Consider the following 24,780-nt stretch of genomic DNA (forward strand, 5'->3'; position numbering starts at 1 on the left):
CGCCTGCTCCCGCTGCTGCTTCCGCCGCCGCCGCCGCTTTCTCGGCCGCCTCTCCCGGTTCTGCTCCGGTTCCTCTTCGGTCTCGCCTCGGTGTCGCTTCGCCGCCACCGCCATCATGAACAAGAAGAAGAAGCCGTTCCTGGGCATGCCCGCGCCCCTGGGCTACGTGCCGGGGTTGGGCCGCGGGTGAGACGCTGCCAGGCCAGGCCTGGCTCACCCCCCCACCCCCGTCCCTTCCCGGCCCGGTCGCTCCGCCAGGCCCCGGGGCTCTCCCGAGCCCTTTCGCTGCCCGGCTGGGTCCCACCTCCCTGCCCCACTCATCCCTGTCCCCTCGGGGTGGCCTCGAGGCTTTTCAATGTTGTCCCTTCCTGATGGTTCGCGTTGGGGAGGTTTGTGTTTAAAAGCGAGCCTGGCTCCGAGGATGAGTTCCCGGGTGCCTCAGACCGGGATTGTGTCCCTCCTGATCTTATGCCTGTGTGTGATGGGACCGTCTGAAAAATGATCAAACTTGTTGAGGGAACAATGGGAGGGTTTGGTGACGGCTGAAACCATTTTTAGGGTGTTTTTTGCTGGGTGTGAGTTGTGTTCGTCCCCCGCTGATTTGCTACTGCCTTCCCTGGGGAGATCCTGCTGGCTGTGCCCCTCGAGATGCTGCCAGCCGAGTGTGGGGGTTCAGAAGAGCTCCAGCTGCCCCATCCTTTTGCCCAGACCCCCAGCCCGTGGAGCCCCACAGCCTGCAGGGTCAGCTGAGAGAGCCAGAGACAGAGTTTAGAAAGGAGGCCATGCACGGGATAGGTGGCAGAGCCATGAGCTGGGTGGTTGCAGTGTGTTTGTGGGAAAAGTTCTCCCTGTGAAAGGGTGCCCAGAGAAGCTATGGCTGCCCAATCCCTGGAAATGTCTGAGGCCAGGTTGGATGGGGCTTGGAGCAATCTGGGATAGTGGAAGGTGTCTCTGCCCGTGGCAGGAGGTTGGAATGGGGTGGGCCCAGAGGTTCCTCCCATCCCAAACCATTCCATGATTCCAAGGCCATTTTCCCCCCTGGCTTTACGAATGCTGGTCATGGGGAGTTCCTGATGCCAAATGACATTTCCCCTGCCTGTCCTGAGCAGTGACAGTGGCAGGCTGGGGTGCAGTGAGCTGAGCAGCCCCTGGTTTGTCCCTGCAGAGCCACGGGCTTCACCACCCGCTCCGACATCGGCCCTGCCCGCGATGCCAACGACCCCGTGGACGACCGGCACGCGCCGCCGGGCAAGAGAACCGTGGGCGACCAGATGAAGAAGAACCAGACTGCAGATGATGATGATGAGGATTTGAATGACACCAACTACGATGAGGTGAGGAGGTTTTCATCATCCTGCAGATGATGAAAGGTTTTTTCCCAGGTGGAACAAGAGTCCCTGAGCTCCCTGCTACAAACTCACAGAATTCACAGAATGACCAGGTTGGAAGAGACCTTCAAGATCATTGAATCCAACCCAGCCCAAGCACCTCAACTAAGCCATGGTACCCAGTACCACATCCAGGCTTCTTTTAAACACACCCAGGGATGGTGACTCCACCACCTCCCCAGGCAGACTGTTCCAGAACTTTATCATCCTCTCTGTAAAAAAACCTTTTTCCTAATATCCAACCTATATTCCCTTAAAGCAACTTGAGACTGTGTCCTCTGGTTCTGTCAGTAAGAGCCCCACTCTTACCTGGGGCTTCAAACCCAGAATTTCCTGTAGTGTGCAGGCAGCATTTCCTTTTTTGTTTATTGGTTGAGACCTCAGTATGCACAATGGCATGGTGCTTACAGATTTCTGTTGTGGCCTTGCTTCATGGATTGTGGTTTAATTACTGATACAGAGCCCTGAGAGTCTTGATAAAATATCTATAAATAAAAATCAGTTTAAGCATTTCAGGGGTTGTAATTTTTTAAATTTTTCTGTATTTTTTTTTATTCAAATGAAAGCTTGTGTGCTTTGACAAGATTTGACTTGATGATCTTGGAGGTCTTTTCCAACCTAAATGACTCTGTGATTCTGTGCCATATATTGTCCTTAAGTGGCCTGTGTAGTCTCTTGTGTTTAAGTCCCACTTTGGTTGGTTGAATGTTGTGATATTCTTTCTGCTTGCTTTCACTGGTGTAAAAAGTGAAAGCGGTTAATGGAAGAAAATGGATTTTCTGTCCTGGGATCTCATTTATTGCTGAATAGAAGTGGTTCAGAGAGAGAAGCAATTTTGAAAGAAGCAATTTTGTAGCAGTTTTGCTTCGAATGGTGTGGGAGAATAAACACCACCATGGGGTGGTAGAAAGAGGATGTTTTTATTTAGGGATGTGTTAGTCTGATGTAATGTTGTCAGCAGCAGCCTGTGAGTGCATTTTCAGGTGATTGTTGGCTGTTGCAGGAACACAACTTTAAAAAAATGCCTTTTTTTCCCTCTTTATTTTTTTTTTCTCTCTCTCCAATTTCCCAGTTCAATGGCTACGCTGGGAGCCTGTTCTCAAGTGGCCCCTATGAAAAAGATGATGAAGAAGCAGATGCTATTTATGCAGCTTTGGATAAGAGGATGGATGAACGCAGGAAGGAGAGGAGGTAGGATAAGCTACAGCACTGGCAGGGAGTGTTTTCTGGTTAATTGAGGATGACAGGTATTTTGCACCACTTGCTTTGATAGTGAATGTGGTTAAATTACTTCACTGTAGTTAATTAAGAGTCGCTGTAGTTCATTAAGATGGTGTGGGGAGATGCTGAGCAACTGATATTGATGCATCACAGACTGCACAGTAGACTGGAAATTGTTAGAGAAGTCACCTGATGCTTGTAAACAGTGTGTGTTACTTGTTAAATTCACTTCTCATTAAGAGGAGGTCAGAGACTGAATTTTGCTTGGAGATGTCTGTTTTTACACTATAATACTCTCTTATTTGATAAAGGATCTCTTGTTATAATGTTGATAATCTAAGCTTGGAAAAATGCCTTTTTTTAATGCCCTAACTCTTATCAAACACATTTTTCTGTTATGTCAACACTTTAATCAAAGACTTTCCAAGTGTTGCTTTGAGCATAACCTCAGTATTCCTTTTCCTAAGGGAACAACGAGAAAAAGAGGAAATAGAAAAATACCGTATGGAACGACCCAAAATTCAGCAGCAGTTCTCAGACTTGAAAGTAAGGAAAAAAATGTCTGAAATGTGACTTTTTGTGAGAGACAAGAGGTGGCTGTGTGTTCTTTTGTGTGTGTTTGTTTCTTTGCTCTGATTTTGTGTATTGGCAAAGGAGTACTTTGATCTTCTCCAGATTAGAATTACTTTCTGTTGGAAGAATAAACACTGTTCTTGTGGGTACACAAGGCAGTGAAATTTCTGCAAGTTTTGATATTGGTAATTTTTGTTTTGTGCTTTGTGGAAGATGCTACACTTCTGTCTTTGAGGGAAACTGATAACTTGTTGGCATTGCAGGAGTAGCTGAGCAGAATCTCCTGACTCTAAATCTTCTTTTAAGTAAAATGTATTGTTTAAGCTGTTGTCTAATCATTAGTAGTAAACCACTCAATGCTCCAGGCACTAGTATTAATCTGAATGTTTGTAGCACTGAATCTAATAACAAAATTGATTTGGAATCTCAGTCTGGACTAAAACCAAATTCCAATTAAACGCATCTGATTCTTTTGTACATTGGATTAGGAAAAAAGTCTGACCCTTAAATTTTTAATTGATCTTGAATTATTACAAGAAAATAAATCTGTTAAGGAGTTAGAGCACTTCAAAAGCCATTTCTGCAGCAAATACTGATGACAGCTCCTGTCTGAACAGCGGAAATTAGCAGAGGTGACTGAGGAGGAGTGGCTGAGTATTCCTGAGGTTGGGGATGCCAGGAACAAGCGGCAGAGGAATCCTCGCTATGAGAAGCTGACTCCTGTCCCCGACAGCTTCTTTGCAAAGCATTTGCAGTCAGGGGAGAATCACACTTCAGTGGATCCACGCCAGACAGTGAGTACACAGCAAACCTGGGCAAGCTCTGGCCAAACTGGGTTAGAGATTGGGATTTGACCAAAAAACTTGGTGTGGTTTGTGAGTCTGCCAAAGGAATTTTGAATGTTAAACTTGTGTGCTTGCTGGAGACTTTCAGTGCACAGTCATTACCAGAGAAAACATGGGGATAAGCAGAGAAAACCTGGTTCTTGTTTTAGAGATGGAAGAAAGTGTTTCTTTTCTTATTTGCTGAATGCAAGGTGGTGATAGTTTTAGTGAACAAAACCATTTCTGTTACAATAACATCTTGCAAAAAATGAACAGAAAATAAAGTTTGCTTTCATTTAATGGTTTGCCTAATTCTGGGGCAATTGTGTTAAAAAGTGTTTGCCTTTCAGTCAACTAAAAATGAGGTAATTTAGCTTGCTGCTCTGTGGCCAGAGCTACTGTGGTCATAGAATTATAGGAGCAGCTGACTGGCCCTGGACTAGCTCGAGGTGTCCATGGGACTTCTTTGCAAATATTCTTATTTAAATGTGCCAAGTTCAGATGCCTGAGCTTGAATTTTTCACTTTCTCACTGCTTATTTCACTGACTTGACTGAACTTTAGTTATTACCTATATTACCAATCCTGCATGAGAAATGTTTTGGGATCCAGGGAAGCCATATCAGAAGTACTTGTGGGGGTTGGGCATCTGTGTCCTGCAGCTTCTGGGGAAGTGCAAATCAGCCAATAGTCTGAATAATTTTTGAAATCTCAGAAGAGGTTTTAGGAAATTTCTCACTCTATTTTTTTTAATAGCATCTCACTAATTTTTTTTAATAGCAATTTGGTGGACTGAATACTCCGTATCCAGGGGGTTTGAATACTCCATACCCAGGAGGAATGACACCAGGCTTGATGACACCTGGGACAGGTGAATTGGATATGAGGAAGATTGGCCAGGCCAGGAACACCTTGATGGATATGAGGCTAAGCCAGGTAAGGGTGTGGGAAGGCAGGATCTGTCACTGCTTTGAGAAAAGTGTTAAATTCTCTTGGGTGTTAGAAGATCCAAGGACAGCTGAGCTGTGAAATAATTTTGTAGTCCCTCTCCCCAGATTTCATGCCCTCAAAATGAATAGAATTTCCTGAGAAATACTGGTTTGTCCCTGGAATTCTTGGTCATTATGGAAGAACAGACTGCCTTGTTATAGCAGAGGTGCCCTTCAGGCAAGCAGCACAGATAGTGCTACCAATGGAAGCATCTCTTCTGTCCTATGTGAGGATGCAGGACAAACTGCTGAAAAATTCTGATTTTTGCCTTCTCTATCATTGATTTTCTCATCTAAATCTGGTTATTTTAAAAAGAATTCCTTTAGCTGGCAGGCCTGCAAGACCTTGGGTGACTGCTTATCACCAGCCTGCTTCTTGTCTGGACTTTAATGTTAAAGTTGTATATTTTAGAAATAGAGAAAAACTAATAAGCAAGGCTCTGTGTTTTCTTCCTTTCTTGCTTTTGGAAACAGATGAATATTTAGGATTTTTGTAGAGCCACAGTGTGTTTTTATGCATTCAGGGGCGTGAGTGGTCATTTCAGCAGCTATGACTTGACTTTCCCAGGTGTCGGACTCTGTGAGTGGCCAGACTGTAGTGGACCCAAAAGGATATTTGACAGACTTGAATTCCATGATTCCCACACATGGAGGAGATATCAAGTAAGTTTAAGAAGGATTAACAGATTTATCCTCTTAGCAATGGCACTGATCCTACATGTAAATGGAAATCTGTCTGAGTGGAGGCTTTCAGCTGGCATTTAGTTTGTAAGAAATGGCAGGTGAGTTTTTGACGATGAATTCTTTTAACATGAGATCTGGTCTGGTCTTTCAGCTGAGGTATTAGCATCTGACCTGGATGCATCAATTGTGGAGATTGTTTCCATTCCATCCCTATTTCCATGCCAGAGTGATGGCAGTGTGTGGCTGCCTGCCAGCCAGGAAATAACCTGGTTAATTGTTACCTTTGTGCTGCTAATTTAGGCTTGATTGACGACCTCTGAGAACCTCTTTAGCCTGGAGCTTGACATTTCATAAAGACTTGCTCTTTAAATCAGAGCAGTATGTGCAAATATTGATGCTAATTCTTGATTTACATCAGTGCTTGGGCTTATCAGCTTCTGGCTGCAAGTGCCCAGCTGTAATTCCCAAAAATCTTGCTTAATACTTAACTGGTTTTCACTGTGATCTGGCTGTGTTGGTGTGTATATGTGAGCTTGTTTTAGTAGAAAGTAGTTTGTGTCTCCAATATGGAAAAATTTGAGGTCACAGTTACTGTGGATCTGAGCACATCCTTGTTCAGGAGAATTGTTTCCCAATGTGCTGAAAATGTTCCTTCCTGTTTTTCCCTCCTCCTTCAGTGATATCAAAAAAGCCCGTTTGCTCCTGAAATCCGTCCGAGAGACCAATCCCCATCATCCCCCAGCCTGGATAGCATCAGCCCGACTGGAGGAGGTCACTGGCAAACTCCAGGTGGCCCGAAACCTCATCATGAAAGGCACAGAGATGTGCCCTAAGGTCAGAATTGCTTTGCTTCCCTGCTGATCCTTGTGGCATAGTAGGAAAAAGTTGTGGTTCATGAGCAGCAGAATTAAGCTTGATTGAAGCTCTGCCCGATACAGCTTCACTGTCCACTGTATTACAAAACACCTGCTTAGCCAGGAGCTGTGATTTTACATTCTTGTTCTGATGTAAAGGAAGCTGGGTTGTTTTTCCTGACAGAGTGAAGATGTTTGGTTGGAAGCTGCCCGGCTTCAGCCTGGAGATACAGCCAAGGCAGTTGTGGCCCAGGCTGTGCGGCACCTGCCGCAGTCGGTGCGCATCTATATCAGAGCAGCAGAGCTGGAGACTGACATCCGGGCCAAGAAACGTGTCCTTAGGAAAGGTGAGAGCTCCTGGGGGTGAAGGCATTGCACTCTTTGTATTGTGTTGTAAGTTGTTCAAGATGTGGCCATAAGTTCAGCTGCTTTTTTTTAGCTTCCTTGTTGAAATTACAATTTGTGTACTAATGGTGGAACTTGCTGCTGTTGAGCCAAAGAACAAAAGTGTTGAAGTGTTTGTAAAATATCCTTCAGCAGAAAGCTGTTGGTAGTGAACAATTCCAAAATGGTATTTCACTTACCTAAGCCAGTTCCAGCTTGATCACAATTAGATAAGTAGATGGAAACAATTAAAAAATTATGTTCTAAGGATAAAAAAGGTGCTCTAGATGTCACCTTGTGATACTTTTTGGAAAAGATACTGGAATTGATTGTTCCTATTTGCTTGTAGCCCTTCAGACGCCACAGTGGCTGCTGCTGGAGGAGCTTTAGAGGTCTTGGGGTTCTCTTATCATTCAGCTTGTTGAGCTGCAGGATTTGCTATAGTGTAGCAAGTTTTGTCCTTGACAAAAGGACAAAAAGCCTTTCTTTGTGGTGCTTACCTGAAGCCTTACATTTTCTTGGATTGATTGCACTTGGAGGTTTTCCTCTTTCATGGAATTACTGTCTGTTCCAAACAATGATCTCTTCAACAGCAGTTTGTTGTATTGTCCTGAGCCCAGGTCTTCCTCAGAAGTTCAAAATATGAATTCTTTGATTAGTTTAAGTAGCTGGGCCTGTATCAGTAGAGATTAGTTCCTTGATGACTACTGAATTGTATTAGTTACATCTCCTGCCTTTAATCTAGACAGGGAAAAGGGTCTGGATTTGATGCATTTACTGAATCATTGTGAAGCAGTCTGCAGTATTGAGTGGTTTAGGTTCAAAGGAACTAGTTGCCTCCCACCTCTTACCTCTTGCATGTAAAATTGCAGATCTCTAGTGAGATGACCTCTTACTACATCTGGACGAAAGGCATCTCAAAGTTGCTGGATTTGAAGTTCTAAAGAGTTCAGATATTAACTATTCATTAGCTTTTTTAATTTCCATTGGCTCTGCAGTACAGCATGGTGTGAAGTGCTGCTCCTGTGACACTGGGTGTCCTTCTCAGGAACAATCACAGATGTTGAACAAAAAACACTTTTAAAGGAGCAGAAATAGATCTGTGAGCCCAGCTCAGGTAGGGGAGGGTCTTGTGTGAGAGCAGTGACTTACCCACTAAGTACTGAGCTTTGCTTCAAATGCTGTATTTATGAAGAGAAAAACATTCAGTTTTTGGAGCCACCTACCTAATCTCGTGGTACAGAGCTGTTAGTGGAATGGAACTGGATTTATCGTTCTCTTCCCAGTTTCTGCCTGTTAACAGCTTCACAGTGCTCCTCTGCTGCCTAGGGAGCATCAGTAATATGGAGCTTGGAGCCTTAAGTGGCAGCATAACCCATTATTTCTCCAGAATAAAAAAGCCTGAGTGCCAGGTAATGTCACTGAAGTGTGACCTTCCATAATGCATTTCTCTGCTCTGTGTGCATTCCTACCATCCAGCAGAACCTCTGGAGTTTTTAAAGCCTCAGTCTGACTGGAGACTCAGCAAGCTGAGTGGCTGAAATACAGCTTGAGGTCTAAAAATCAAATTCTGTGTTTATGAAAACATGCTCTGTCCTGCAGAGTGATGCTTTCAGATCTTGGAGGCTGACATTACTCACTTAAATTCTTCAGGAAAATCTCCTGCAGCTGTAGACTTGGAGACAAATGGTTAATGTTTATTGTAAATCTCTGTGTGTGTCAGGGTAGGATGTGTTCTGAGTTGAGGCTCAGCACTGTACCTCTGCAGCAATGCCTCAAACAACAGCCTTGCCTGGAAGGCCAGCTAGTTCCAAAGTGGTTTTAGATGCCTTTTCCCACTCAGTTTTGTGTCCCTGTGATTGTGCTTGCTTTATTGAATAGGGATGTGCTCAGTCCTCTGTAACTATGGCACATTTGTGTACAGTCACCATGGAAGCAGTGGAAGTAATGCTGCAATGCAGCTGATTTCAGCAGTCTGGGGTGCAAATTGGAGTGACAAAAGGCTAAAAAACCCCTTTGGTTTCTCAATCTCTCTTAACGAGGGCTGAGGAAAGTTGTTGTTTAGTATTTAATGTTTCAGACAGCACTTGTAGGACAGGCTGCAGAGAATGCAGTTCTACCAGCAGCAGCTAACTCTGGGACAAGATTAAGGAAGCCTTGAAGAATCCTAATCAGGTGGAGTCCATATTGGATTGCTGGAAGCACTCTTGGTGCTCATGGCTTGCTGTCAGCGAGACCTTTTAAGTTTTTATGCATCCCTGTTTTATATTTGCATGGCAGGACAACAGCTTTTTGGGAAGTGAAGCTGGGGTCCACTGAGCTGTCAGGAGAGGCTTACAGGAAAACATTGTGAAGGGACAGTTTCAACATGTAAGGAACAAGGCTGTATTATTAGTTAGTGTTGAAGATGCTCCTTTTCTATAAAGGCAGACCTGGCGAGATTTAAGCTGCCCAGTTTTGAGGATCTTCATCTGTTCATATGCTGAGACTAGAGGCTTTGTTCAGCCAGGTGTTTTACTGAGGAGGATGCAATTGCAGCATGTAGAACAACAACAAAAAAAAGCCCTTGGCTCTCCAAAACCTGTTTCCAATTAAAATGATTAAGTGTTTTATTTTCTGATTTTAAATTCTCATTGTTGAAGCAACAGCCCAAATAAGTAAATTCCCTCCTTTCCCTCCTTCAGGACATTTCCTTGTAATAGCACAAATACTTTATTGTATCATGTTTAGAAAATACAGATCTCATTGGTAAACTATTTTATCATTATTGACATCATTGTTTTGCCTCTCTAGCCCTTGAGCACGTTCCAAACTCGGTGCGTTTGTGGAAAGCAGCCGTGGAGCTGGAGGAACCTGAGGATGCCAGGATCATGCTGAGCCGGGCTGTGGAGTGCTGTCCAACCAGTGTTGAAGTGAGTTTAAAAAAAAAAAGTGAAATAAAAAAAACCCTACACCCCACTTCAGGCTGGCAGTAGAGCTTTGCAGGCAAAAGGCAGGATGAGCTGTGTTTCTCTCACAATGGGAGGTTTTCTCCCACAATGGGAAGGATATGATGAGTAGTGGAATGTGTTTTTTTTCCCTTTGGAGTTAATTGTCTGGTGGTCATTACATGCCTCATTTTGGTGTGTAATTGTTAGGTTAGTCATGGCAGTGCACAGCTGTGCCTGCTGTAGGCACTGAGCCATGTTTGTATCCATGTGTGGTGCCTTGACAGATGGGAAAACAAGTGAACATTTAACCTGGTGAATCTAAAAGTTACTAATTTCTGAAAGACCAAACCAGAGTGTTCAATTCAGCTGTTTGAGAGTTGATGTGAACAGAAATAGGAGAATAACAGCCCAGCAGATGGGGATGATACCCAGGGATGATCAGGGCAGTAGCAGCCTGTTTCTCCTCTCCTCCATTGGTATTCCACAGCCTCCTTGCAGTGCCTGAGGACTGTTGCCAACCAGTAGCAAGCAGCGTGAAGCTGCTTATCTCTGTGGGCTGACACTGCCATACAGCAGCCTTGTCATCTCCTTGTTCTCATCTCCAATCCATCTTTTGTTGCTCTGCAGCTGTGGCTGGCTCTGGCAAGGCTGGAGACATATGAGAACGCTCGTAAAGTCCTAAACAAAGCCCGCGAGAACATCCCCACGGATCGGCACATCTGGATCACTGCTGCCAAACTGGAGGAAGCCAATGGAAACACCCAGATGGTGGAGAAAATCATTGACAGAGCCATCACATCTCTCAGGGCTAACGGGGTGGAAATCAACAGGGAGCAGTGGATACAGGTATGTGCTTGGTCTTGAAGGCCCAGGGAGACTCTTCAGGTTCTGGTCTGAAGGCTGCTGGTGGTTACAGGACAGTGTCATTTTGCATCTGGCTTATCAGTGGAGGTCTCTGTGAAGAGACAAGAGATGAGACTAAAAAGCTGAGTAGGGTCAAGGCCACAAGTGATACCCTGGGGTAACATCACATGTGTTTTGCTGAGAAATGTCTGGTTTGCTTCTGTCATGGAAGATAAGTAGCTTCAAGTTGAAGCAGCTGCTGCCTTAAGTAGGATGGAGGCTTAAAGCCTTCAGTGAAGGATTTATGTATTTTTTTGCATATATGTCTTTTGGCTTGACAGGTATTTGTTTGCCCCACAAGTCTTTGTCAAATGGCATTATGAGAAATCAGTACAAATACTGCATTTGCAGGATGTAGGAAATACTCTGTTAGTCCTGTACTGAAACTCTTTCCTCCTGAATATGTACTATGCTTTGTTTGATCATAAGTCTTTAAAGCAGTTTCCTACTGAAATAATTTACAGTGGGTCAAGGCAGCAAAATCTTACACTGCTTAAGAGCATTGATAATGAATGAAGTATTTAATATTAAATGGATATTCTTGTTAACATCTAAAAGAATTCTGACTTCTTTACAGCAGTAAAAGAATTAAAGGTTAATTTCAACTTCTCTCTAAAAAAAATCCATGAGCACAGCCTCTGCATCATTGTGTTCTCGAGTTCCTTCTCAGTACTAGAACTGCTCCATTTCTGTTATCTGATCAGAGGGCTTTTCAACAAGTTTAAGCAAGACATGCTTGGCTTTCTGAAAGCTTTGAGTGTCAGGAAACTTCACTTTTCCATACATGGTCTGGTGAGAGAGTCTTTGCACCTTTGACTTTACACTGCTTGATGGGGTACTCTTAAATTTAGTTATTGCTAAGCCCTTATTGAGACTTAATCATCTCAAAGCTAAAAGAAGGTCAGTAGTTTTGATGTTACAGTTCTTCCTTGTGAAATTTTTGCTTTTCTTATTGGCCAAGTCCCTGCTTGGGTCAGGCCAGGGTTATAGAGCTGTAGGAAAAGACTTCTGGGTCTGGAAAGATCACACATTGTCACCTTTTCAGTGGATGGAATTGATGTGATCTGTTTCTTAAACAGCTTGTGAAAGGTTCTGTGTACAGCTGCACCTTCCTGGTGGCTGCAGGCTCCTGCTCAGTGTCAGGGTGTGTTGGAGCAATGAGATGTTTGTGCTGTGGCAGTGACCACAGTGTCTCTGTGTTTGTCACGAGGAGTTGCCATTGCAGACTTTAACCTCTTGTGCTGAGCTCTCAGAATGAGCAGGGCTTTCCTGTTGTTCCTAGGATGCCGAGGAATGTGATAAAGCTGGAAGTGTGGCCACGTGCCAGGCGATCATGAGAGCTGTGATTGGGATCGGGATCGAGGAAGAAGATCGGAAACACACCTGGATGGAAGATGCAGACAGTGTATGTCCAGCTGGGATGCTGCTTTTTGTTGGGTTTGCTTTATTGCAGGATTGTGGTTTTTTGTTAGAGGAAATTGCACTGGTGCTTGGGAAATGGCTTTGTCAGTGAAAGTGGATGTGATTCCCACACCACCTGCCTGCCTTTGGCCACTCTCTGCCTCAGGAGGTTATTACAGAGCTTTTTCAGATTTGAGTTTTTACTAAACAAAAAGTTGATATTGGTATAGCTTGTGTGCTAACTTGGTGTGGTTTTTTTTTTTTTTTTTTTGGTGAGTGTGAGACATCAACAGAGATTGAGTTATAAGTAAAGGAGCTGGGAGATGAGTTTCAAGGCATAACCATTGTAGCTCAGGAGTTAATGTAAGACTGGACAATGGAGTGGGTAAAAGTTTTACCAGGCTTTTTTTGCTTTAGGGGAATAGTTTGAACATGTGCTAAGAGCTAAATCATATTTCAGCCTGAGAAATGTCCAACTTCACTGGCCTTAAATTGGGCTCAGAGCAGTGGGGGGCACATGCTGTGGTGCTTAGGGTTTTGCCTGTGAAATAACAAAATGAAGTGCTAACATGAGATCCCTTCCAATGCCTTGCTGATGTTTCAAGCTGGCCTGTGAGTGTCAGTCCCATTGAAAGGCCAGGGATTCTTGTGCTCTGTAGAGGGATACTTGGAAATTCCTTCCCTGCTTCCTTTTAAAAAGCTGATTGTAAGTGTTCTGTTCTCTATTAATGCCTCAATTCATGGATTACACCGAGTTACTGAGTTCTGGGTTGAATTGTGCATGTGTAATTCCTGCTTGCTCTCGATTCCTGTGCTCCCTTAAGCTGACTTAGTCCTGATCTGTCTTCCCTCAGTGTGTTGCTCATAATGCCCTGGAGTGTGCCCGAGCCATTTATGCCTATGCCTTGCAAGTTTTCCCGAGCAAGAAGAGCGTGTGGCTGAGAGCAGCCTACTTTGAAAAGAACCATGGAACCAGGTGGGTGTGCTGCACAATCCCTGTGACAGGGGGACAGGCTGGGGATGAAGGAAAGCTGCAGCATGTTCCCTGGTGTGGTGCAAGTGCAGAGTTAGTGCAGCTGGATGAAACTCACTGCCGTGTTTTGCAGGTCTGACCTTCTTTGTTATTGTTGTGCTCAGAACATCCTTAAGTTTTATGAAGTCATAAAATGGTTCTTGGCAATAGGGGTTACGTGGTAAAAATAGCTGTGAAGAGACAAGGTAGGAACAATTGTCTTTGAGAAGGCACCTCTGGAAAAATATAGGGCTACAAATCACCTAAAATGTGTTTTATTTAGTTTTCATAGATAAACGACTTCATAGCTCAATGTGTCCAAGCATCTCTGGTATTTTCTGATTAAACACTGTGAATGTGTATCACATTCTGAATTAAGATTGGTGTTATACTGTTACAGCTCAGGCTCTTTTTAAAGTTTATTCACAAAGCTTTACATATCAGAAACTTTCTGCCCACAGCTTAGACTAAAGCAAACAATCTGCAGTAGGCCACTTATACACGTGGAACCATCCTTATTAAGTCCAACAAGGCTATGTTGTGGAAGTGACTGCAGATGCTGAGTTCTTCCTCATTCAAGCCTTTTTTTTTATTGGGAACAAATATACCTTCTCTTTTGGTGTTGTTTTCCCATGTTTCCCAGTGGTGGCTGGCTTTTAAGCCCCATGTTCTACCTGAAAAGTGTATTTGCCAGAGGAGAAAAAAATAAATTGCATAAGATCAAGCCAACCTCATCTAACAATTCTGAAAACCTTCCTGTCTCAGCTTCTAGAAAGGTTTGTTAAGCAGACTGACTCTTTCTAAGAGAAAGGAGCTGTTTGTGTGAGGGCTCTTTCCACAGAGGCTATCAAAGGTGTCTGAACAATGAGCCGTTTGTGGAATGCTGATTTCAGAACCCTTGTGGAAAAAGACCCCACCCTTTCCTTGTTATGAAACAACTTATCAAGGTTTACAACACTGGACTTTGCAACGATATTTATAGCACTGAGTGATAGTGGAAATGGTGTGAGAGAGCTCGCCTTTGGCAGTACCTGGAGGGATTGTAACTTGCTGTTTCTTGTCCTCAGAGAATCCTTGGAGGCTCTTTTGCAGAGAGCTGTTGCTCACTGTCCCAAAGCCGAGGTGCTGTGGCTCATGGGAGCCAAATCCAAGTGGCTGGCAGGAGATGTGCCAGCAGCCAGAAGCATCTTGGCCCTGGCTTTCCAGGTGGGTCTGTTACACTTGTCAGAGGGTGTTAAATATGACAGGTAAAGAATACAGAGCAGGCTTTTTCTGTCAACACCGGATTCCTGCTGCCTTTCAGAGTGATGGAGACTTCCGCTGTTCCTTGGTTGCTTTGTGTGACAAAATGTTCTCCTGTAAAATAGCAGCAAGCTGGAAGCAAGGCTGTGCTACTGCTCTTTTAGTAGTTCTACACCAGGTTCTGAGCTGGAACAAGTTGTCCAGAGAGGTTGTAGCTGCCCCATCCCTGGAGGTGTTGAAAGCCAGGTTAGATGGGGCTCTGAGCAACCTGGTCTGGTGCATGGCATCCCTACCCGTGGGATTGGGATGAGATGATCTTTAATGTCCCTTCCAACCCAAACCAGCCTGTGATTCTATGAATTTGCAAACCCTCAGTTTTACTAGCATGACTCCCACCAATCCCAGTCATGGATCAAAATCCTGTTGTCTTGGGTCACCTCAAGGGAAGGATTGTGGTCTGCCCTAATGAGGTCACTGCATTACTTATGTCTTGCATCAATCCCACTAATGAAGGGAATTGCTTGCTGGATGCTGTAGCAAAGATAGGCAGAGTGCTTCTAACACTGGGAATTAGGCTTAAAAGCTAAGTGAGAAAAAAAAAAGACAGGTCCTGAAACGGAAGGTAAAAGATACTTCCTTAATCTGTTCTCAGTGCTCTTTGTTACTAGGCTGAAAAGTTCTTGACTGAAATGACTTTTATTGGAAGAGTTTTCACAGACCTCAGTGGGGAATTAAAGCTGCAGCTTTTTTGCTTGAGGGTAATAAAATGAGGGTCTCATTGTGGCAGACCCTGTGATGTTTTCAGTATTTAAACTGGAAGTTCAGAAGATCAAGCATTACTGCTTTTCAACAATTGAGAAGCATCCAACTTCTAAACTGGCATATATCTTTGTGTTGCCCATCTGTTTTGGAGGATTTCTATAAACTTCAAAGGTCAAAGAAGACTGGGAGGAGCTTGCGCTGAAAAAAAATCCTACTGTGGATTGACAAAGCTCTGATTTCAATTTTAATCTGGATCAAACAGAGGATTAAATCTGCTGTTGATTCACTGTGTGCATTTGTCTGTCACTTTGTGTTCTTGCAGGCCAACCCCAACAGCGAGGAGATCTGGCTGGCTGCCGTGAAGCTCGAGTCGGAGAACAATGAGTATGAAAGAGCGAGGAGGCTGCTGGCAAAGGCTCGCAGCAGTGCCCCCACAGCAAGGGTAAGGACGTGGGGAGGGTGGAGGGGCTCAGGCCTCTTGGCCACAGGGGATTTGGGACGGAAGGAGGAGTTCCTTCAGTGCTGTGGCCGTGGGGATTGACCCTGTGGCTCCCTGCCATTGCCTTCCGGGGCATGGGGCCGCTCTGCAAGCGCTTCGAATTGCGACACGAAGTCGTGGCATGATGGGAAAAAAAGGCCAGGATCAAGTGAAGGGTTTCAATTGGTTTTTTACACAAATGGCAAAAGTCAGGAAATTCCCAGTGTACAGCTGTTTGTGTAATGTTTGTTTTGCATAAAAGCACGTCTTGGAAAAAAGAGAAAATGCTTTCACAGAAGACTCACTTATGCTTCTACTAAAGACAGCTCTGGGGTGGTTTGGTGCTTAAAGTCACACTCCTGTGTTTATCTCCAGTTACCTCTGGTATGATAAACTGTCCATTTTCAGCTCTTCATACAAAAACATTTTAACTTGTCCAAGTAAATGAAAAGTTAGTTTGATCTCTGTCCTCTGTTCCTCCCCCTCAGTTGTTGTTACATCCTACATCTTTTTAACTGTCCTCTTCCTCCCTGAGTCAGGGAGCTTCTGCAGCTGGGGCTGAAGCTCTGCTTTCAGACTTGGTGCCTCTTTTGTGAGGTCACAACTGGGGGAGTTTGGGAATGGGGAGGATGGGGATCAGAGAGCAGTGAGAGAGCCTTTGGTTTGTCATGTATTTCTCATAGCTGTGACTTCCCTGCATAGCCAGAAGGAAGGACTTGGGGGACAGAAAAGTCAGTTTCTAATGAGCAAGACAACAGAGCCTGAAGCCATAAGTAAGAAAAGGTTGTCTTGGTAGCTTGGATCTGAGGAGATCAGATTGTGCTGGTGAAGGAGGCTCAGATTTGTTAATTGGTTGTGCTGTTAAAGCTGTGCTCTTTATGCAAATACTACTTTTCCAATGCAAGCCATTCTATGATTCTGTGATAATGCAAATGCCAGATCTATGTTAATAATTACGTAAATAGGTGAGATACAGGTGGACCAGACTGTTCTAACTCCTTTAGTATTTTCACTTACCTTTCTTATTGTTACTTGTTCCTGCTATTATTTAACACTGATATTTCAATTTTTATTTTACTTCAAACTGTAGCTAATCAATAACACTCTAATATGATACATGAAAGGATACATGAAAGTGGGAACCTGCTGCTTGGGCAGATAAATGGTTTTCTAATGGCTGCTGGTGGTAAACAGCTCTGCTTTGTTCCCAGGTCTTCATGAAGTCTGTGAAGTTGGAGTGGGTGCTTGGGAACATTGCTGCAGCCCAGGAGCTCTGTGAGGAAGCCCTGAAGCACTATGAGGACTTCCCCAAATTGTGGATGATGAAAGGACAAATTGAGGAACAAAAAGAGCTGGTAGAGAAAGCACGGGAGGCTTATAATCAAGGGGTAAGATGGATGTTACTGCAGGTTTGCTTTGTGCTGCTGGCATGGAGAGATGTCTGTCTTTGAATCAAAATGGACAGCCAAAGACATGATTTCTATCATTGGTTAAAACAGCAAAAGAAAAAAAAATGAAATAAGCAAGAATTTCTTTTACCCATTACCCATATGCAAGATTGACTTTCTTGCTTGAGAGAGTTCTCTGTATGCCTGACTCCTCACAGGCAGGAAAAAAGGCTTTGCACAGTAATTCTCTAAGACCTGTAAAGACTAAAACCAGAACTCTTAAAAGAAAATCTTTCTCGGCAGCTCTTAGATGCACACTGTGAAAGGAGGTGGCCTACAGAGCACTACTCTCTCTTTTAAATGGTAATTGGTGTCCTTGGGTATGAATGCTCAAAGTCCACAGCCATCAAAGTCATTTGGGCACAGGTTTCTGCCAGGGTCCATATCCTAATGACTCCCTGCACACTCTGCTGTGGTTTGGGGATGTGTGAGAGCCCTCCATCTGCACAAGGAGCACAAATTGTGGCTGTGTTAAGGGAGGTGTGTTCTTTCTCCTGCTTCTGGGATAGCTCAGTCATACCTGAGGTACCTGACTATTTTGGGTACAGGAAAACCTAAACTTTTCTGCTATAAGATTAACTGGAGAAATTTGAGAGACATATTCAACTCAGTCTCTCTTCTGCTAAACTCTCCAGGAGGATATAGGGAGGGAAATTCTTTTCTATAGGAATTAGAAGATTTTTTTTCAAATTTACCTATGAGCATACTTTTTTTTTTAAACAGTTGAAGAAGTGCCCCCATTCCATACCCCTGTGGCTTTTGCTGTCCAGGCTGGAGGAGAAAGTTGGGCAGCTGACTAGAGCAAGAGCCATCTTGGAAAAGTCTCGCCTGAAGAATCCAAAGAATCCAGATCTCTGGTGAGTTGGGTGTAGTTAAACTGAATTTGGGCTACAAATTCAATCTGCTCTTCAGGACAGCTATTTCACATAATCTCAGCCATTTGATCCTGGGACTTAAGACCATGCCCATCCTGGAGTTTCTTCTGGACTAATAACTTCCCTGAATAGCAGAAATGCTTTGGTGGTCCTGGCTAGCTACTGTAAGGATCTGGGAAGTAGTTTTTTCTTACTGATAGGTGTAGTGCACAGAGCATGCAGCATGCACAGAACTCTTTCCTTGCCTGTTACTGCTGGTTTCAGATTGTTTTTTATCTGGGCCATTATGGAATAAAAGTCACATTTATTTTTAGATGGAGAGGAATGGGAAGATGTCAGTCACCTACACATATTCAGAATATAGGCAGATGTTTTCAGTTTCCAGTGACCTTCACCAGTGTTTGTTTCAGCCTGGTGAATGTTGTCATAAATATCATCAGAGTCTCTTCCCTACCAGGTTGGAGTCTGTGCGCTTGGAGTACCGAGCCGGGCTGAAGAACATTGCAAACACACTGATGGCCAAGGCACTGCAAGAGTGCCCCAATTCAGGTGAGCTGGGTCTCAGTTCTACCTTAAACACAATTGTTTTGCCCAGTTGATAGAAGCACATTTTTCCCCAAGATATCCTTTCTGGCCAGGTCTCAGAATGTGGTGTTTTGGAGAGGTGGCAGCCATCCTTCTGCAAAGGAGATGTTGAGGGTCTTTGAGAACAATCTAAGTTACTTTGTGCTCTCTCACACCTGAGGGATCATGAGTTGGTGTTGTTCAATTTTTCTGCAGTACCCAGTATGTTATTGGATCTGTGGTCCACAGTTTGTGCCCAGGCTTCCTGCAAAAGCATGTTGAATGTGGGTGGGCTTTCTCGGAAGCTGGTACACGTCTGCCAAGGTTTAAAATTAAAGAAGTGTTTGTAGTTAGGAAGTTCAGTGGAAAAAGAATGGTGCTTTCCCTGTCCCTCTGGAGTACAGTTGGCCTTAGGAGTTTCCCAGTTGCTGGTTTGCCTGCACTGGTTGCACCACTGTGAGTTTAATAACTTGTGCTGGCAGCGAATTTCCACCACAGTCATGATTAGAGGATCATGAACCGTAAATGTTCAGTCCTGGTTTTTGATTATTTTAGCTCATGTTAGAAAAGGCTAAGAGGTCATATGATGTAAGTCAGTTAGTTCTAACCAGCAGTGGAAACATTTGCCTCTTGGGATGGGAGGATAAAGTGCCTATCACATCCCTATTTTGGGACAGAATTGCACGAAGACTTAATTATTTAAACATGTTGACGTCTTTGGGGAGAAGATGTCACATAACTACAAATTGTAGTAACTTACTTCAGGGCAAGGCTTGGCTTTCCTTCAGGCTAGGTTTTGAAGAGTGTTTAATTGGTGGCTGTTTAAGTCTCAGTAAAATAATTGGGAATTAAGTTACTTTTATGGCATGATAAACTCATTGCAAGGTATTCTCCATGCAAGTGGGTCACCAATGCAGCACCACCCAAAATCCTGCTTTGTTTTTGTGAATGACCTAATGAGTGTTTGTCATCACAGGCTGTTTTACAGATCTGCCTGTTGCTATGGAAATGGGCAGCAGGATCTCAGTTTTTGTTTAACCAATTGCTTCCAACTTTATCTTAGACCTCAACAAACCATAATCAAAGCCTGCAGGACTTGGCTGGTTGGCCACCTGCAGTCATGCAAACCAGAGGTTTGGGTCCATCAATTGCTGAATTGATTCCTTATGGGTGGCAGGCTGCACAAAGAATAAAATAGAAATATTCTGGTATTTGTGGTCCTATATGTAAAGAGCAAGAAGAGAGTCTCTCTCCTGTCCTCACTGCAGTTATCAAAGCTCGTGTGTGTTCCTGTGGTGCCATTTATGAGAAGCAAGAGTGCTTTGATGGAGTCCTGGCAGACACCAGCTCTCAGGCTTTGCTTTGAAGTGATCAGGTGTGCCTGGCTGACATGAGAAACTGCAGATTTCATGCTCCCCTGAGCTTATTTCCTGCCTTGCTTTTGGCAGTGAGAGGAGCTAGGGATTAAACCCAGCTTTCCTGGATCTACTCTGTCCTTCATCAGTGTGTGTGGAGCCAGCATCAATAAGACTGTGGTGCTCTCCAGCACCCTTGAAACTGCTCCCAGACTGTACTTTGCACTTTTTGAGACTTCTGCCACTGCAGTTGCCTGTTCAAACAGCCAGATACCTTTCCCTTTGGAAATGCTGATTTTTCCCTCTCTGTCCCAGAGTTTGCAGTGTGTCATCTGAAAAGCCTGAGCTCTGGGTTAGGAGGTACTGGAGCTGCAGGAATTGTGGTACAGAAACCCCCAGAGCTGAAACTCCAGTGTGGTTCACACAGTAGCTAAAAATTCATAATACTGAATGAAGTATCTGTGTGGGAAGAGTGGTCTGGGATGAGGCTGGGGGTGAATAACCACCAGGGTGGGGCCTGTACTGCTGCTTGTGATGCACAGCACCAGCCTGATGCCAGGGTGGGGAGGGCTAACCTCAAAATAACACTAAACAATCTTCCTACTTGATTTGATTAAGGAATCCTGTGGTCAGAAGCAATTTTCCTTGAAGCGCGACCGCAACGAAAGACCAAGAGTGTGGATGCTCTCAAGAAGTGTGAACATGACCCACATGTCCTGCTGGCTGTGGCCAAGTGAGTTTCTGTGCTTGATGCAGTAAAAATATCCACGTCTCTGTGTGGCTGCTTCCAGTATGGAACACTGCACTCCAGTACAGCCGTGTGATTCTGGCTGCAGCAGCTCTAATAAGTCCCAAAGCAAGGAGCAGCTCTCCAGCTGTCTCCTGGTAACTGTGCAAATCTCTCCCTTGATTCCAAGTGGGGAATGTCAGCCTGCCCTCGAGCTGTTCTGGTGGGTCTGGGACTGGCACAGGCAGCAATACACTCACACAAAGCCCTTTGCCAGTGGTGGGTATTGGCACCCTGCAAACTGCTTTCTTTCTGTCCCTTGAAGAGGGTTTCAGTGTGCTGTCAGGTGAACTAGGCTTTATTAAGTGGTTCAGGATATGTTTTAAACATCTGTGAACATAGGAACTTTTTTTTTAGCTATTTTTCATGTTTTATGTGGCTGACTGTAGTTTTCATCTTTTCTCTCTATCCTAGATTCTGTCAGGTGTCTTTTTAAATTCTGAGCTAGATATTCTGCTCCTGAATGTCCCCTATGTCAGTGTTCTTCAGCTGTGCCCTTTGCCAGAATGCAAACCACCAGCCATTCTGTAGTTTGCTTCTCTGAAATGGGAAGATAATCTACTAGGAATTGTTTTCTTGTCCAGGTTGAGTTGTGAGGATTGCAGTGATTAAAACTCACTGTTAGAATTGACATGTGCCATATCCTGCTCTGATGTGTGAGCAGCCTTATAGCAGCTGTGATGGAAACAAACTTACTTTTCTCCCTCTGTGAATAGCAGAAGAGGTTAATACAGGAGACATTTTGCTCGAAGTTGCCCAATTCTTTCACAACTCTACTTTATAAGCCAAAGAAAACTGTAGGATACACTCCAGTGACTGCAACACTGGGTTCTGCCAGATCCTGACAGCTGACTTGTTCAGCTTTAGCAGCAAGTGAGAAAAATGTTAACTTTCGCTTTATGGCAACTGCTCCCAGGCCCCTTCTGGTGCAACCTCAGGCTGTTTAACAGCTAATCCCAACATAAACAGCTTCCACCACCCATCAGGACTTGCCTCTGTAGGTACAGAGTGTCTCACATCTGTGACAAACTTTTGTTAAATATGTTCCTGAAAATGGCCACTACTTGCAGGTGTTAAACCTCTGCTATCATTGTTCGTGCTCTTGTAAATCACAGTTTATTTAACACAGAACAATCAAGAGTATTATAGGGCTTAAAAACAATCACATAAGCTGTATAATTTTATGACAGGCTAAGCTCTTTATGAGGGGTGGCTGATTTGATAAAGACCTTATAGCTCAAATGAACTCTTTAATGCAAAGGAGTGAAACCAAGAGACTCTTGACTCAGCTTGTTCATTACTGGGGAGAAATTTCAGCATTGACCAGTGCCTGGATGAAATGGCAGCAGTGGGGCTCTGCCAGGCTGGGATTTGACTGCAGAAGCTTCCATACTTGTTTTTCCTTGGAAAACGGGGCTGATAAGGCAGGTCTGCTCCACTTCACTCCAGCAGGCTTTGTATATGTGAGCATGTGACCATACAGCAGTCAGTTACCAGCTTTTAGAAGTTATTTATTATTAGATGCTAAAATTGACTTGAAATGTAAAGAAATTGAAGGATTGGGAATAGATGTAGGCATGTAATCCTGTCCCTTCAACACCAAATCTAGAACAGCAAAATTAAAGCAATTGAGGCAGCAAAGGTGGAGCTCAGTAATGCTTCCCCTCTCAGCAGAGCCTGTCTATGCCTGGGGCTGAGTTATCCTCTAAGTTGTCCTGCCTCAGTGTGGGGCAGTGAATGGGAAGTGCTGGATGTTCTTTTCAGTCCTCTCACTCCCTTCCCTTCCCAGGGGCAGGATGGTCTGCAAGTTGCCTAAAAATCTGCTGTTTACTTCCTGGGAGAGCAGAGAACTGGAGCACCTGCAGAGCCTTTAAGCCGGAGCTCTTGTGGGTTGCCCTGTTCCTCTGAAGTGAGGCTGTTTGTCAGCTCCCCTCTGCTCTTCCCACCAGGCTGTTCTGGAGCGAGCGGAAAATAACCAAGGCCAGAGAGTGGTTCCACCGCACGGTGAAGATCGACTCTGACCTGGGGGATGCCTGGGCCTTCTTCTACAAATTTGAGCTCCAGCACGGCACAGAGGTGAGTGTGTGCCTGGGAACAGGGGAGGCAGCAGCAATCCCTGGCTGGCAGGGGTTGCCCAGTCCTGGGATTGCTGCAGTGCTGGGCTGAGCACGCTGCCACTGCTCCTGCCTGTGTGGTCACAGGGGAGGCCGGGTGTCACGCCTGGTCACGAAGGAGCATGAACAGGCCTGTGTGGTGGCTTTTCAAAGGTGCTGTCATTAGCTGAGCTGTGTTTCAGGCCGCTTTGCTGTCCACAGTTCTGCTGGTTCATGCAAAAATCTCTGAAATGAATCTTCCTCTTGTAAAACTCAAGCTTGCTCAGAGGGGATTGTGCTGGAATTGTGGTGCTGGGTTTGTGTAACTGGGGCTGTTTCTTCCCAAGTGTTGAGTACAGGTTGCACGTGAACACAGCCAGAGGAGCAGCCAACTCTAATCTCTTACAGCAGTTTTTACTGCTGAAATGATGGGGGTGTTTATCTTCTGACTTCAGAGAGACCTTTCACTTGACACAGCTCCTGCAGGTGGTAATGCACAGGAAGTTTCTGTTGCAGTTTCTCTGCAATAGCCAAAGCTTGCTTACCTGCAGCTCAGCCAGGCAGGAGACTTGCTGCTTCTGAATTTTGACATGGACTTCCTTTGAAAATAACAGACCCCAAACCCCACCATAATCTTTGGAAGAATTTTTGAATCAGAGAGAGTTCAATTTTTAGCTGTGTTCTGGAACAAACCAGGACAAACTGTAATTTCTCTTCCCTGTAGGAGCAACAAGAAGAGGTGAGGAAGCGCTGTGAGAATGCTGAACCTCGCCACGGAGAGCTCTGGTGTGATGTCTCCAAGGACATAGAGAACTGGCAGAAAAAGATTGGAGAGATTCTTGTGCTGGTGGCAGCCAAGCTGAAAAATACCTTCTAGAGTGTGCTGGCCTCAGCTGCCCCAGAGGTCCCTGTAGGACTCAACCTGCTCATGGTGCCCTTTCAGTGGCACAGATTTCGAAGGACAGGACATGGATGATGATAGGAAGGAGCTTTCTCTCAAAAGGAAAAGCTGCTTCCTTCTTTCCCCAGCATGGCCATCAGCTTCTGCAGCACATGGGAACATTGTAGCTGGTGTCACACAGGAGACAGGAGCAGTCTTGTGAGGCTCTGTTGGCATTTCCATGTTGATTCCTGATTCCCCCTGCAAACACAAGCTTTAATTAGTGCTTGTATGGGTTCTGACATGTGGCAGTCCCTCTGTTCTTGGCCCTGGCATGTGTTCCCTGTCCCCCTTTAGTGTTTGGCCCATCTGATGTTGGTTCCTTGTCTGGATTGTTGCTGTTGGAATACGCTGAGTGTCCTTGAAGGAGATGGGTGGAGTTTTGGGAGCAGCCCAGCAGCACAGGGAAAGCTCTGGGCTGGCTCCTCTTCTTCAGGTGCTTTAGTTTGGTCTCTGCTAACAAGCTGCTGCACAGCTTGGAGGTCTTCCTCCAACCTGAGCAGCTGGAGCATTTTGTCAAATTCAAAAGCATACTTTTAGAGAACTTTTCCTCAATTTTTAAATGTATATAGTAAAGCTTATTCTTTTAGGTATCTGAGTTCATTAAGCACAGTGGTGGTTTGAAGTAACAAGGCAAAACTCAGCAATCCCTGAAAGCCCTTTTGAAGGAAGAACATTTATTTAGAGTTGTTGGGAGACCGTGCTGTTACACAGCTGTGACTGCCTGTGGCTGGGAGGTTTGGGATGGCTCCCTCCAAGTGCAGATAGAAAAAAGCAAACTCAAGAGAGGGAAAGCTTTGTGTTTGGGACCCTTTGTACACTGTCTTCAATTTTCTACACTTGTGATGTGTACTATTTTTACCCCAACCTCCTGACTTTCTTGTGATCATATAGAATGAGAAGCTGTACTGTCTTACACCTGAGGCTATAGCAGGTGTATCCAGGTCTGTGGATGTGCATTATCCCATGTATTTAGTTGGAGGAGAAACTCCCTTATTACTTGTTGGAGAATATGTATAAAATACAGCTTCTTTTTTTTGTTTCCTTCTGTTGTCTTCGAGTGTGGTCTTGTCC

The 24,780-nt window shown here is 44.6% G+C and overlaps 1 protein-coding gene across 1 annotated transcript; it reads left to right on the plus strand.

The window, feature by feature from the left end:
* PRPF6 (pre-mRNA processing factor 6) lies at positions 1 to 24,750 on the plus strand. The gene is made up of 21 exons (XM_071446758.1): positions 1 to 186; positions 1,166 to 1,334; positions 2,461 to 2,579; positions 3,077 to 3,155; positions 3,800 to 3,976; positions 4,786 to 4,941; positions 5,563 to 5,657; positions 6,356 to 6,512; positions 6,717 to 6,879; positions 9,710 to 9,828; positions 10,474 to 10,692; positions 12,032 to 12,154; positions 13,005 to 13,126; positions 14,230 to 14,368; positions 15,489 to 15,608; positions 16,856 to 17,032; positions 17,816 to 17,949; positions 18,425 to 18,516; positions 20,505 to 20,619; positions 22,623 to 22,749; positions 23,491 to 24,750. Exons 1-21 carry the CDS (start codon positions 116 to 118, stop codon positions 23,641 to 23,643), a joined length of 2,826 nt encoding a protein of 941 aa, XP_071302859.1. The 5' UTR covers positions 1 to 115; the 3' UTR covers positions 23,644 to 24,750.
* The last annotated feature ends 30 nt before the right edge of the window (positions 24,751 to 24,780 follow it).

The sequence above is a fragment of the Agelaius tricolor genome, unplaced genomic scaffold, assembly GCF_023055355.1.
Source record: "Agelaius tricolor isolate 1412-34295 unplaced genomic scaffold, bAgeTri1.0.p SCAF_23, whole genome shotgun sequence".
Classification (NCBI taxonomy): Eukaryota; Metazoa; Chordata; class Aves; order Passeriformes; family Icteridae; genus Agelaius; species Agelaius tricolor.

What these genes read in the sequence shown, in the direction of transcription:
- PRPF6 (XM_071446758.1), top strand. Translation starts at nt 116, where the DNA reads ATGAACAAGAAGAAGAAGCCGTTCCTGGGCATGCCCGCGCCCCTGGGC. An exon ending in ATGACACCAACTACGATGAG is followed by an intron (nt 1,335 to 2,460) that starts GTGAGGAGGTTT and finishes CCAATTTCCCAG; the next exon opens with TTCAATGGCTACGCTGGGAG. An exon ending in AGCTCCAGCACGGCACAGAG is followed by an intron (nt 22,750 to 23,490) that starts GTGAGTGTGTGC and finishes TCTTCCCTGTAG; the next exon opens with GAGCAACAAGAAGAGGTGAG.